Source organism: Leuciscus leuciscus, assembly GCF_965113295.1.
Source record: "Leuciscus leuciscus genome assembly, chromosome: 21".
NCBI classification, from domain to species: Eukaryota; Metazoa; Chordata; class Actinopteri; order Cypriniformes; family Leuciscidae; genus Leuciscus; species Leuciscus leuciscus.
Window position 1 is genome coordinate 35,411,376 of NC_138745.1, and position 13,150 is coordinate 35,424,525.

The 13,150-nt window shown below is 40.1% G+C and overlaps 2 protein-coding genes across 2 annotated transcripts in view; both read right to left on the minus strand.

Moving 5' to 3' along the window:
- The window catches only part of LOC309485175 (uncharacterized protein), a 40,400-nt gene extending 31,904 nt beyond the window's left edge, over positions 1 to 8,496 (minus strand). The window contains exons 1-3 of the mRNA XM_082151865.1: positions 8,468 to 8,496; positions 8,256 to 8,318; positions 8,090 to 8,113 (exon numbers count right to left, since the gene is read on the minus strand). Of these exons, the coding sequence (XP_082007991.1) occupies positions 8,090 to 8,113; positions 8,256 to 8,304 (73 nt within the window). The 5' untranslated portion in view covers positions 8,305 to 8,318; positions 8,468 to 8,496. The remainder of the gene's footprint in view (positions 1 to 8,089; positions 8,114 to 8,255; positions 8,319 to 8,467) is intronic.
- A 1,647-nt stretch (positions 8,497 to 10,143) lies between these two features.
- LOC309485174 (uncharacterized protein) overlaps positions 10,144 to 13,150 on the minus strand; it is a 74,143-nt gene continuing 71,136 nt past the window's right edge. The window contains exons 20-21 of the mRNA XM_082151863.1: positions 10,793 to 10,895; positions 10,144 to 10,687 (exon numbers count right to left, since the gene is read on the minus strand). Coding sequence (XP_082007989.1) covers positions 10,584 to 10,687; positions 10,793 to 10,895 — 207 coding nt within the window. The 3' untranslated portion in view covers positions 10,144 to 10,583. The remainder of the gene's footprint in view (positions 10,688 to 10,792; positions 10,896 to 13,150) is intronic.

Sequence of the window (13,150 nt, forward strand, 5' to 3'; positions counted from 1 at the left end):
GCCAGGCATATCAGTACCAGTGATGCACGGGTCAATGTATAAACAACCCGCACCCGACCGACGTTTTCAACTAACCCGCCCGCAACTCGGACCGCAAAAAAAAAAAGAAGAAAATATTGTACCCGACCCGCTTCCTGACCCGCATTTTTTAAAAGTAGTAAATCCATTGCAAGAAGTACACATGACAAAGCCAGCACTTTGGTCATCATCTTTCATTATTTCGGCAAATGTCTCCCACACTTTGCTCTTTCTGTTTGTGTATTTGCGGAGCTTCCACTCCCCAGTCTTCACCTTTTCTCTTGCCGCCTCCATTTCTACCTGAGCTCGACTGAACTCGTGCGTCATCTTCGCGCCAGTTATTCAGCCAACAAAGTGTAGCAGGCCTATGTATTTCATAGAAAATTGCATGTGAGCGGAGTGGAGCGGGAGCGAGCGGGCGGATCTTGGATAGAGCGCAGAGCGGCATTTTTAAAAGGATGGAGCGTCGCCCTATTTCCCGCTCCAATTTCGCTCCGCGCACACCACGATTCTGAAGCATGCTCAGTCAAGCCTGACTCAGTCTATGTTGATGACTGCAAGATGCATTCTATTTTCAGTCAAAACTCGGCTCAATAATGGAGTTCAAAGAGTAGGCTACTTCAAAAAGGAAAATAAGAAGTCATACAGGTGTACTTGTCATGTATTTGTCTCTTGTTTTGTGTGCAACCACATGGCCGGTTGTTTTGACTATGTGTTTGCATTGTCTTGTGTTTTGCCTCATTTCCATGTTAATGTTGTATTAGCGTCACCTGTGATCATGTGTCCTTACCACGTCCCTTGTTTCCTCGTTAGTATTGATGTTCATCAGTGTCACCTGTACCTTTGTAATCATGTGTTCTATGTAAGCTCCTGGTGGTTGTTCCTCAGTGCTGGTTCGTCTTGTTAACATTCGGTTCTGTGAGTATTGTGGTCTGTCTGTGAATGTTCCAGTTCCGTTTTATTGTCAAGTCTAGTTATTGTTTGTTTGCCCCATCGTGGGTCTTTGTTTTCCGGTTGTAAATAAACCGTGTTTTGTGAAAGTTACTGTCTGCGCTTGGGTTCTATTTAGTGTAACGTGACAGAACGAACCAGCCATTTTTTTAACCCAGCAGACAATAGGTTATGTCTTGTTTTGCCAGTAGCCAGTTGGGTGACCAGGAGCGATGGTGGCAGTCGACCATCGAGGACATGAGGAGGGGCAAGATTCCGTTTCCTCCCCAGGGAGAGAGATCCTTGGAGAGATATGCCCAGGGCCTAGAGGAGAAGAGAAATTTTACGCCGGAGGTCCTCCTAAACTCTTATTTCATCGCGGGGCTCAATGTACCTCCTCCGCTGGCTGAACGGCAGGGTCTGATCCGACGCCCGTTTCGAGAGGTGGTGGACCATGTGCGTCGACGGGAGCAGCAGGACCCCACGAGGACGTTGTCAGTTTCAGCATTGCCAGCGATCCCGGAGAATCGCGTCCTAGCCACGACAACGCTTGGCAACCACGTTCTCGCCACTTCGACGTCTACAAAAGGTCCTTCAGCTTTTGCTACGGACATTGCTGGGATCTCGGTACCGATCCTAGGTCCGGCTATGGCTTCTGCACCGCGGTCAAAGAGGAGGAGGAAGAGATCGTCAGGTTCACCGTCTCAGTCCCTTCCTGGCTCTGTGCCGACTCTCCAGGTTGCTTCTGTCAGTCTGGTCCACGCTGAGGTAGATGGGAGAGTGACCAAGTCCAGCCCTGTCCCAGCTATGGAGTCAAGTCCTGTCCACGCTGAGGTGGATGGGAGAGTGACCAAGACCAATTCTGTCCTAGCGAAGGAGTCTAGGACTGTCCACGCTGAGCCGTCTGTGGTACCTCCCGTCCCAGCTCCGTTGCGAGTGGCAACGCCCCCAGTTTTGGGCTCTGTATCGGCTCCTCTGCTTGTTGCAGCAACATCGGTTGTGTCCCCTGTGGTTTCCCCGATTACCCCTGTTCCTGTTGTGCCCTGACCTGTCCCTTCCAAGACTGTACCTCATGTGTCTCCATCCAGAACTGCCCGGTTTTCGTGTCCTCAATCAGTGCCCATGTCCAGTGAATCCAGGACTTTTGTTCCACCCACCCACTCTGGACCTCCACCTATCTACTCTGGACCTCCACCTACAAACTCTTTTGTTCCCCCACCCCCCCCTCCCTCATGTGTTATTTTTATTGTGTCATCCCGATCCTACTGTTATGTTTTCGTGTTTGCCACTGTTAATGGTTGTTATGTTTTGTTGGTTTATGTCTAGTTTACAGTTGGTTATGTCCCATGTGGAGCGTCTGGTAGCCGCTCCGTAAGGAGGAGGTTATGTCATGTATTTGTCTCTTGTTTTGTGTGCAAACACATGGCCGGTTGTTTTGACTATGTGTTTGCATTGTCTTGTGTTTTGCCTCATTTCCATGTTAATGTTGTATTAGCGTCACCTGTGATCATGTGTCCTTACCAAGTCCCTTGTTTCCTCGTTAGTATTGATGTTCATAGTGTCACCTGTACCTTTGTAATTATGTGTTCTATGTAAGCTCCCGGTGGTTGTTCCTCAGTGCTGGTTCGTCTTGTTAACATTAGGTTCTGTGAGTATTGTGGTCTGTCTGTGAATGTTCCAGTTCCGTTTTAGTGTCAAGTCTAGTTATTGTTTGTTTGCCCCATCGTGGGTCTTTGTTTTCCGGTTGTAAATAAACCGTGTTTTGTGAAAGTTACTGTCTGCGCTTGGGTTCTATTTAGTGTAACGTGACAGTACTATAATATAAAACTAACTATAATGTGGTAGAAGAAAACGAATGCGGAGACATCGTTTCAGTCAGTAAAGATTCATTTTGGAATCTAAAAAGACACATCTCTCGAAAACATGCAGTGTGCTATGTGAACACACTGGGAAGAAAGCAAAAGGTTAGCAAATTGAATACGGTAACTTGTAACAAAGTGTAAATTAAATATAGCATAATATTCAAACAATTGATACAAGCCCATTTAAATTTTAATCCTGCGCGCTGCGCAAAAGTTCAGTTATAAGAATGTTGGCCTTTTAAAACGTTTAAGTATATATTTTTATATTTTTGTTTATATAAATTTTATTTATATTATTAGGCCCATTTTTTCGTTTTATTTTACAGCAGTTTGTGTGTACAATGGATATAAGCCCATTTAAATTTTAATCGTGCGCGTTGCGCAAAAGTTAACTTAAATTCTGGCCTAATAGTAAATTTAGCCTACTTTTAAAATTATGTAGGCTCTATTTTTGTTTATATAATTGTTATTTATATTTTTAGGCCCATTTATTCATTTAATTTTACAGGACTTTGTGTAGGCTATATTTCTTCTGCGGAGCAAACTGCGATGAGCGCTGAGCGATAATGAGCGGAGCAGCCTGATGTAGCTTTGAGCAGGGGAGATTCTCACCGCTCCACTCCGCTCATATGCTCTCTAGTACTATATAAATTACAAAGGTTTAATTGGCATCTTTATTTCAAACGACCCGACCAACCGCGACCCGAATATCATAAAAAATATTTTTGGATGACTCGTAACCGCGGGTAACCGCGGGTGACCGCAGGCACCCGCTCATTTCGGATCAACCCGCGCATCACTGATCAGTACACAGTCCTACCGTTCAGCTTGTCCCTAGCACCCCGTACATTTACGATGTGCATGGAAGCAGCGCTCGCACCCCTCAGACTACAGGGCATGCGAGTATTGAACTACTTGGACGATTGGCTGATTCTAGCTCAATCTCACTCGGTGCTCATAGAGCACAGGACCATTTTACTCGATCACCTCGAGAATCTGGGTCTCAGAGTCAATTGGGCGAAGAGTTCTCTGTCCCCCAGACAGATAATATATTTTCTGGGCACAGAACTGGACTCGCTGTCTATGATAGCGCGACTGTCACCGCAGTGCGTACTAGACATTCAGCGCGCAGCGAGCTCTTTCCGCTGCGGCGCATCTGTCCCGCTCAAGAAATTTCAGAGGATGCTAGGTCTCATGGCCTCAGCATCATCAGTACTTCAGCTGGGCTTGCTTCGCATGCGCCCGCTACAGTTCTGGCTGAAAGCGCGACTGCCGCACCGAGCATGGGCTTCCGGTCTGCTTCGTCTCAAGGTCAATCAGAAATGCATCGCAGCTCTGAAACCTTGGAAAGCAATCGACTGGTACCAATCAGGTGTAAGCCTGGGGACTTCCTCGAGTGTGAAGGTAGTGTCTACGGACCAGAGGTGTCAAGTAACGAAGTACAAATACTTCGTTACATTACTTAAGTAGAAATTTTGGGTATCTATACTTTACTGGAGTAATTATTTTTCAGACGACTTTTTACTTCTACTCCTTACATTTTCACGCAATTATCTGTACTTTCTACTCCTTACATTTTAAAAATAGCCTCGTTACTCCTAGTTCATTTCGGCTTGTTTTCATTCCGTCTTGTCGTCGTTAAAAAAAAAAAAATTGGCCAATTACACAAACGGTTAATAGATCTGAGTCCCGCCTCCTGAACACACATCGCTAAACTGATTGGCTTTGTGTTTTCTTTCTAACTTGTGAGAGGCTGTAGTCACATTTGGTTGTGCGAAGCGCCAAAACTTAGAAACCTAGATGCGGTAAGCGAGGGAGAAATCAACAGTTCTGTGCTCAAGAATACGGGGCAAATCGCGTCAAATATTGATTTGGGGACAGACGTTTTTACAATATAATGACAATCGTAACATAACACTAACATAATCGTTAGTGTGCGTGTGTGTGTGTGTGTGTGTGTGTGTGTGTGTGTGTGTGTGTGTGTGTGTGTGTGTGTGTGTGTGTGTGTGTGTGTGTGTGTGTGTGTGTGAGCGAGTGAGCGAGAGAGAGAGTGTGAGTGTTGTGTGTGTGTGTGTGTGTGCGAGAGAGAGAGAGAGAGAGAGAGTGAGAGTGTGTGTGTGTGTGTGCAATTCTACATTATAGGGTCAAAATATCCCCACAAAGATGTCAATATTCGAAATCCTTGTCCTTTTTTTTTTCTTTTTTTTTCAGAAAACACCTTATAAATCAGACTTTTGTTTTTTGAAAATGTAAAAATGCAGACAGTTTTCTGTAATAGGTAAGGTTAGTCTATAGGGGGGTAGAATACACAGTTTGTTTGTACAGTATAAAAATCATTCTATGGAAAGTCCCCATAAAACATGAAAAAATAAGGTCTGCTTGGTCTGTTGAAGGCTGGTCTTGTTGAAATGAGAGGCCTGTTGATCAAATCATCCCAGTCTCATCAGCTGGACTGAAAGAAGTTTCAGTGCTCTTAGGACACTGAAAACATGGCTCAGAGGTCACAAGTGACACTTGACAGTATTGCTGTGTGTCGTGTCCAACAGGACAAACTGGACAGTATTGATGTGAAACATATGCCAACAGTTCATTTCTGTTAAATGATTAGTTCACTTAGTTAAAAATGAAAATTCTGTCATCATTTACTCACTCTCGAGTTGTTTCAAACCAGTTTCTTTCTTCTGCTGAACACATAAGAAGATATTTTGAAGAATGTCGATAACCAGACAGTTGATGGTATAGCCATTGACCTCCATAGTATTTTTTTTTCCTACTATGGAAGTCAATGGGGTCCATCCACTGTCTGGTTATCGACATTCTTCAAAATATATTCTTTTGTGTTCATCAGAAGAAAGAAATTCATACAGGATTGAAACAGTTTGAGGGTGAGTAAATGATTTTCATTTTTGGGTGAACTATATCACTTTAATGAAAGATGCAGACATGTGTTTGGCTTCTTCAAAAAGCAAGGAACAAGACAGTATTGCACTATTGCATTGCACTATGAGCGGAGTAAAGTTAAGTCTCTGTTAAACTGTCACCATGTCTTTATTAGTTATTTGTAACATTACAGAATTAATTAATTTACGTATTGTTAAGGTCAATATAGACTAAAAACCTTAATACATTATCCTATTAGTTTCCTGATTCCTCCGCTTATTTAGCTTATTTATTTAGAAAATTAATTTTCTATGGGCATATATATGGCTGAAACAGGTAGCCTATAGTGCATCATCCCAAATTTTTCAACATCAACATTTTTATATAATTATAGTCAAATATGGCCTTTAGAAAAATGTGTTTTTTTGAGGAGGTGGGATAGTGCACTATATAGGCCTCTGTGGCGCGGCCTAAGCTTTTGTCCTTAATGGCATTTTTTTCCTTACATTACTTTTACTTTTATACTTTAAGTAGTTTTGAAACCAGAACTTTTATACTTTTACTTGAGTAAAAAGCTTGAGTTGATACTTCAACTTCTACAGAAGTCTTTTTAAACCCTAGTATCTATACTTCTACTTGAGTAATGAATGTGAATACTTTTGACACCTCTGCTACGGACGCATCCACCTCGGGATGGGGAGCGCTGCTCGAGGGCAGACCGTTCTTCGGCCAATGGTCAGAACGGGAGAAGCTTCTACACATAAACTGCATCGAAATGCTGGCAGTAGACAACGCGCTGACGCGTTTTTGTCCCCAAATACGAGGACACCACGTCCTGGTCCGCTCGGACAACATGTCAGTGGTGTCCTACATAAATCGCCAGGGCGGCCTCAGGTCCCCGAAACCTGCACAGGCTGACATTTTATGGGGTTAGAATTGTTGCATTGTTCCCAATAAATAGTTTGAGATTCACAAATAAATGCAAAGATTTTCACAAATTAAATCAAATTCACAAATAAATAAAAATTAGATTTGCACACAAAAAAAAAATAAAAAATAAAAATAATAATTGTTTAGTCACAAACACAACTCTGCCTGACATTCATTTGTGTATTACTTCTTGTGCATTTGTGGATCACAGCACGCATTTGTGGATTTTGAAACACTTTTAGTTTCAAGACGTGCAGACAAATCCACAAATAAGTGGACTCCACCCACCGTCTACTTAAGCTAATCAGAAAACCAATCATAGCAAGCTCTCACTCCAACCAATCACGATTTGCTTTACAATTAAGGCATTATAAGGCCCATAAAACTGGCACAGTAAAAGAGGTTTAGAATTTTGATTTCGTAACACCATTTGACTGTGTATCAAGCCAAGCCACAGTATTATATTTTATCAGCCTTTGAAAATGCGAAAGAAACAGCGCACATCTCTGTTATGGGAACAACACGTTATGGAAGCGTCACGTTATTCAAGGTAGAACAGAAAAGCATCAATAAGCAGCTGACTAATGAATAACTAGATTAAACCTAGAGATAAACATGCAAGTTTGTGTAATAGGTCAAATTACTGTCACACAACAGCGTTTCCCAGTTCTTCAGTCAAGCAGTTTTAATGACGCATATGAGCAGCTCCGTGGATCTAACGATCTAGAGCATTATAAATAGTATTTTAAACATTAAATAAATGTATTATGATGTGGGTTCTTTGATGTGGGTTCTTTTTTAAATGTTTGACAGGTTGTTGCATTCCAATAGAGAAAGCTTGGTTTCAAAAGAACAAAAAACAAACAAAAACAAAACAGAGGGAACATTAGCCAAGTAATGTCTGACATATTTCACAGCGCAAAGAATTTTAATTAAGAGTATTTAATCGTTCATCTGCACTTTTAAACATTTAGGCTACCTACAGAATGACCCCTCAAAAGTGTGCAAGTTCTAGACTTCTCAAGTATGACAGGCTCATTTACTATATGATTGATTCCCTACTACACTTGTTTCATTTCTACATTTGGTAACACTTTACAATAAGGTTAATTTATTAAACCTTAGTTAATGTGTTAACTAACATGAACTAACCATGACCAATCCATTTGTTACTGTTTTTGTTAATCTTTGTTAAAAAAATAAAAAAAATTAAAACACAGCTGTTCATTGTTTGTTCTTGCTAGTTCACAGTGCATTAACTAATGGTAACGATTTTAATAAAGTATTAAAAAATGTTAACAAAGATTAACAAATGCTGTATAAGTGCAGTTCATTATTAGTTCATGCTAACTAATGTAGTTAACTAATGTTAACTAATGAACCTTATTGCAAAGTGTTACATACATTTTTATGGAAAGCAAAAGATAGAAAGAGGAATTTAAGGTTATAAAGTGAAAAAATGACCGTACCTGTTGATCCATTGGTTATTTCACCTGTTAAAACAAAATATTAAAGTTTTCAATTTAGGAGTATCTTATTAGTTTGATCTTTTTTTATCTTTTCATTATTTGAAAGTGTCAATCCAATGAGACATATTTGGTCAGTTATAGATTTTAAGATGTATAAAACACTCACCATTAACCATCAGGATCAGTGACGCACACAGTGAAATTAGAAACCTCATTGTGACAAACAGATCTGTAAAGACAACATCTCAACATTATACACATACATCTGCAAAAGGAATAACAACAATATTTGTTTCTATATATGTTCATTTCAACTTGTAAGCCATTAAAATCCAAACAAGTAATTTAAATATAATATACATGATGAAATAACTTTACCTGAGATCAGAGCAAACTCAGGGAGATTCACTCTTCATTGGTTCAATACAGTGATGCTGAACTGCAGCGCTCACAATCTTATCAGTGCTTTTAATAACTGTGGGTGGATCATTACTGGAAACGGGAGTAATCTCTAAACAATACCTTCAAGAAGTGTTTCATTTCTTTTTATTTTGTAAGAGATTGTATCAGTGCTTGTCATTTAATTGTTTGACTTCATTGTGCAGCTCTGTTGTGTACTGGCTGCTCTGATATTACAGTGAAAACAATAGTTAATGTATATGTTGACCTAAAATCAGATCATGTTCCTCTTCATCTGGATCAGTAAGATTCCCAGCAACAATATATAAATATATAATACAATCATCACTTGAGAAGGATGGAACATTTTGGAAATTTCTAAATGAAGGCGTGACCATCGGACAATGAAATGCTTTGTTAATAATTGTCAGCAGAGTTGCAAAAACAGGTTAAGAAGAAAAGACTGCAAAACACTAAGAATAAAGGCAAATAATTAAGTGTGAAACCACCAGGAACCTTTTAGTCTCCAGTGTCACCGTTTTCCAGAACTACAACCTATAGGAGTCTCCAGAAGTACAAGGTGTCAGTTTCTCAGAGACGGAGAACTGCCTAATTATTATACAAAACTGAATAAAAGGCATTTTTAGCCCTCATCAACAATTACATATCGCCTATAAATGATGATATATAATCTTAATAGTAATTTAGATTGATGTGGTTTGGAATTGGTAAAATGTGCATCGAATATCGACTTGGGTTCACTGTATGATTTTGGCCTCAATTTAGCCGTCTGAGACAAATTTTGAGAATCCTAAAAGATTCCTCTGATCTGAAGTCTTTAATGTCAGACTGTACGTCAGTACAAGCGATCAATGACAACTGAGATCCCACAGAGTGATATGGGTTACAGCGGGAATCATGTTCATACAGTCTGACAAGCTACAGTCGTAAAGGACTATTATAAATCGTACAGTGTGCACTTGGCTTTAATTATGCAAGCACTGAATATATGACAAATTAATTGGTTTATCACAGTACCATGACATCCTTGCTCAAGTTGTTATAGTGACTGAATATAATTCTAAACCATGATATAACAGGCCAAAAGGTCTCATGTCACTAGTTTATCCGTTTAGGAAGGACTAGTAGAATAATCACGACACTTGTTTAAAACAATTACACCTGAAAGGAACATTTACATTCAATGTATAAATCTCACAGTAAACATCACACAAACATGACCATAGCAGAGTTTATTGATAAATTTAGCAATCTTCCAAATATGTAATTGAAAAAAATGTCACCAACAAAAAGGTATATAACATGTGCCAATGAGTCTTAGTGGTAACAAGTTATTAATATTCTGCTCTTACACAAGAGTCAATTCAGTAAGTCACAGAAAAATTTTCACGCAGCTTAAAGCAACTTTCAGGAGTGTAAGTGGACTGATCTGACATGAACATACTGATGTTTCAGACTCTTACAGGAAAGACTCTTTCAAAAGTCAATGCAGCAGCACTGCAGGCCTCTGAACATGCACTTCCAGGTACTTTATAGGCTTTAGTAAGATCTAAGAATATTCAAAAAGAGTGTCCAAGGACTGCTTGCACATCAACTTATTGAATGCAGCCTTTATTTAATTAAACTAAAACTAGAACAAAACGAAGAATTTGGGTTACAGTTTTTGAGCATTGACTGAACCTCATCGTATCATACCTTATCAGAAAGAACAATTCAGTGCGGTAACATTCTTCAAAGCATTTACATTTTTAACCAAGTTAAAGAACTGAAAGGAATCGTGGAACAGGAATGATCCTTTTATTGTTTTTGCATGATTTGAATAAACACAAATTTGTTATTATAGCATGTCCTCTTAAGTAAAAAGTAAATGACTAACATAGTGTATAGTAATTGTGAAGATTAATTACTTAATTCATTAATAATGAAATAATTGTCAGTGCTTGTAAGTAAACAATCAAAGGCTACACAGCATCAATGACAAAGAAACAATTAGAAACCCAAAACCAGTGTGGCGTCACTGCCACATTCATTAAATGGCATTAGACAATGTGCATGTAAATTCTGTGGGATTAAGCTAAAAGTGTGTCAGGACACTCATCAGAGGAACAAGTATCAGCATCAGAGAACCACACAGACAAGAAGCCTCAGATACCTTCACTTGTTCTGGGACCCACTTATCTGTGAACAGGGAATATAATGAAATGCAGTGAAATGTAATGTATTCATAACAGAAATCTTCACAAATCTTTATTAGCAAATGATTCAAATAAATGAAATGTTCACCTGTGTTCCCTTCAGACAACACCAGAGGACCCATGGATATGGAAGCACTGTCATGGAAGTCCAGAGACCTGCCCTCTCTCCGCTGGTGTCCAGAAGAACAGTCCTAATAGAGAAAAAAATCCCTGTTAAACATCATTGATATTTAATTCACAGTACATCAGTTTTTTCTTTGTAAAAGGAGTGCACAAGAACACAACTGCAGTGTTGAGCCAAAACAAGTATTTTAGCAGCCTTTTGGTGACACTGAAGCATTTGATTAATTTAAGGCTTCACTATGTAACTTTTTTGTTCTAAATAAACTACATTTTTAATAATTACAGAGCACATTGTGCATCTATCTTCCAAACAGTGTTTACTACCCAGAATCACTACAGTAAACCTATAATAATTATTTCTATTTTGGAGCTGTCGGGACGCATTTCGCAGGAAACTGCATACTCTATCATTCTTCTATGCGCGTTTACTTCATATCCATAAATAAAGGAAAGAAGGTCAGGCTACTACTAGGCTATACTCTAGTCAAGTCAAGTCATCTTCTTTTATAAAGCGCTTTTAACAATGTAGATTGTTCCAAAGCGGCTTTACATTGATAATAGGAAAATAAAGTAACAGTGATTGTTTTGGCAGCTCTAGAATAAAGTTATTGTCCAGCTAAAGTTAGTTTGATTGATTCACTTCCGTCGCAACGATCATAAGTTATTAACTTATGATCGCTAACACAACACCGTTTTTACAGAAAACTCTTAAGTTCTTTCTGCGCAAACTTTCAAAAACGCAAACCCGTGAGAACACTTCAGGACTGCGCTGTCGTCGTGCCCAGGCGCAGGTCCTTCATCAGATCTGGATACAGCCTGGATCCGGCGGACTGCGATAAACCTCGGGATAAACAGAGAGACTAATATTAGCGTAGACGCCATTCTTCATATGATGTAACGAGTACATCAGGATTTATGGGAAGTGTTCCCGTATGCAGTGGAAGGTGTCATAGTAGCTTGAAGTCACAACAAATTAACCTCAAACTGAAGTGTTTGCAAGCAAAAAGTGAAAGCAACAGACATACTGTAATAAAAACACAAATCAGCATCGGCTTGGCTTTTCAGAAATACATTTAGTGTGCATTGCATCACATTTGCTGTGCATTTAGGGCAGAGCACCTAACCTGTCCCCACCACTAACCCTAAATCCACTGAAACTACAAACTCCACTCTAGCAAATGCCTAACCAACTCTCCATTACAGGCCCCCATTTACATCAAGCGAAATCGAAGAACGAATTAGTGTGACGTCATTTCGAACACTAAAACAAAGTTGGTTTTTGAGTCGTTTCAGGAGTTCGAAACAGCTTGCCAAAGCAAACTTTCAGGAAAAGTCCGCTCCGACTGGTAAACACCTTCGTAATACCATTGGTCCGTGGCAATTACATAATAGGTAGATGTGTGCTCTGTGGCTCCACCTTCTTTGACGTGGAAATCTTTTCCGGTTCATCACTATTATCAGAACTTTCTCACCGCTGTTATTTTTGTTGTGCGTTTATTTAGTTATTGAGAGGAACGCACGCAGCACATACACCGATAAGCCAAAACATTATGACCACCTGAAAAATATGCTGTTGGTCATCCGCATGCTGCCAAAACAGAACCGACCCACCGAGGCATGGACTCTGAATGTGTCCTGTGGTATCTGGCACCAAGACGTTAGCAGCAGATCCTTTAAGTCCTATAGGTTGCGAGGTGGAGCCAGAACACGTTGGTCCAGCACATCTCACAGATGCTCAATTGGATTGAGATCTGGGGAATTTGGAGGCCAGGGCAACATCTTGAACTCTGCACCATGTTCTTCAAGCCATTCCTGAACAATGTGTGCAGTGTGGCAGGGTGCATTATCCTGCTGATAGAGGCCACTTCCACCAGGAAACACCACTGTCATGAAGGGGTGTACCTGGTGTGCAACAATGTTTAGGTAAGTGGCACATGTCAAATTTAAGTCCACATTAATGGCCGGACCCAGGGTTACCCCGCAGAACATTGCCCAGAGCATCACACTCCCTACTTGTCGTCGTTGTCCCACAGTGCATCCCTGTGCCATCACTTCCCCAAGTAAACGGCTAACACATACACAACCATCCATGAGATTGTAGTGACTGAGATGGATCAAACACGCAATTATTTGTTATATTTAACAAATAACCCACTATACCCCTCACCCATCAAACAAACCATGAGGTAGAGTTCAAAGGCATCGCCCCGGAGAGCAACTAAGAGTTTTCCCTGTCACTTCATTCTCTAGGAAAGACAAGCTCCATAATGCCCATAAAAAAAGACTTCTCTCCATTAATTCATAGACAAATCTTTCTATGAAT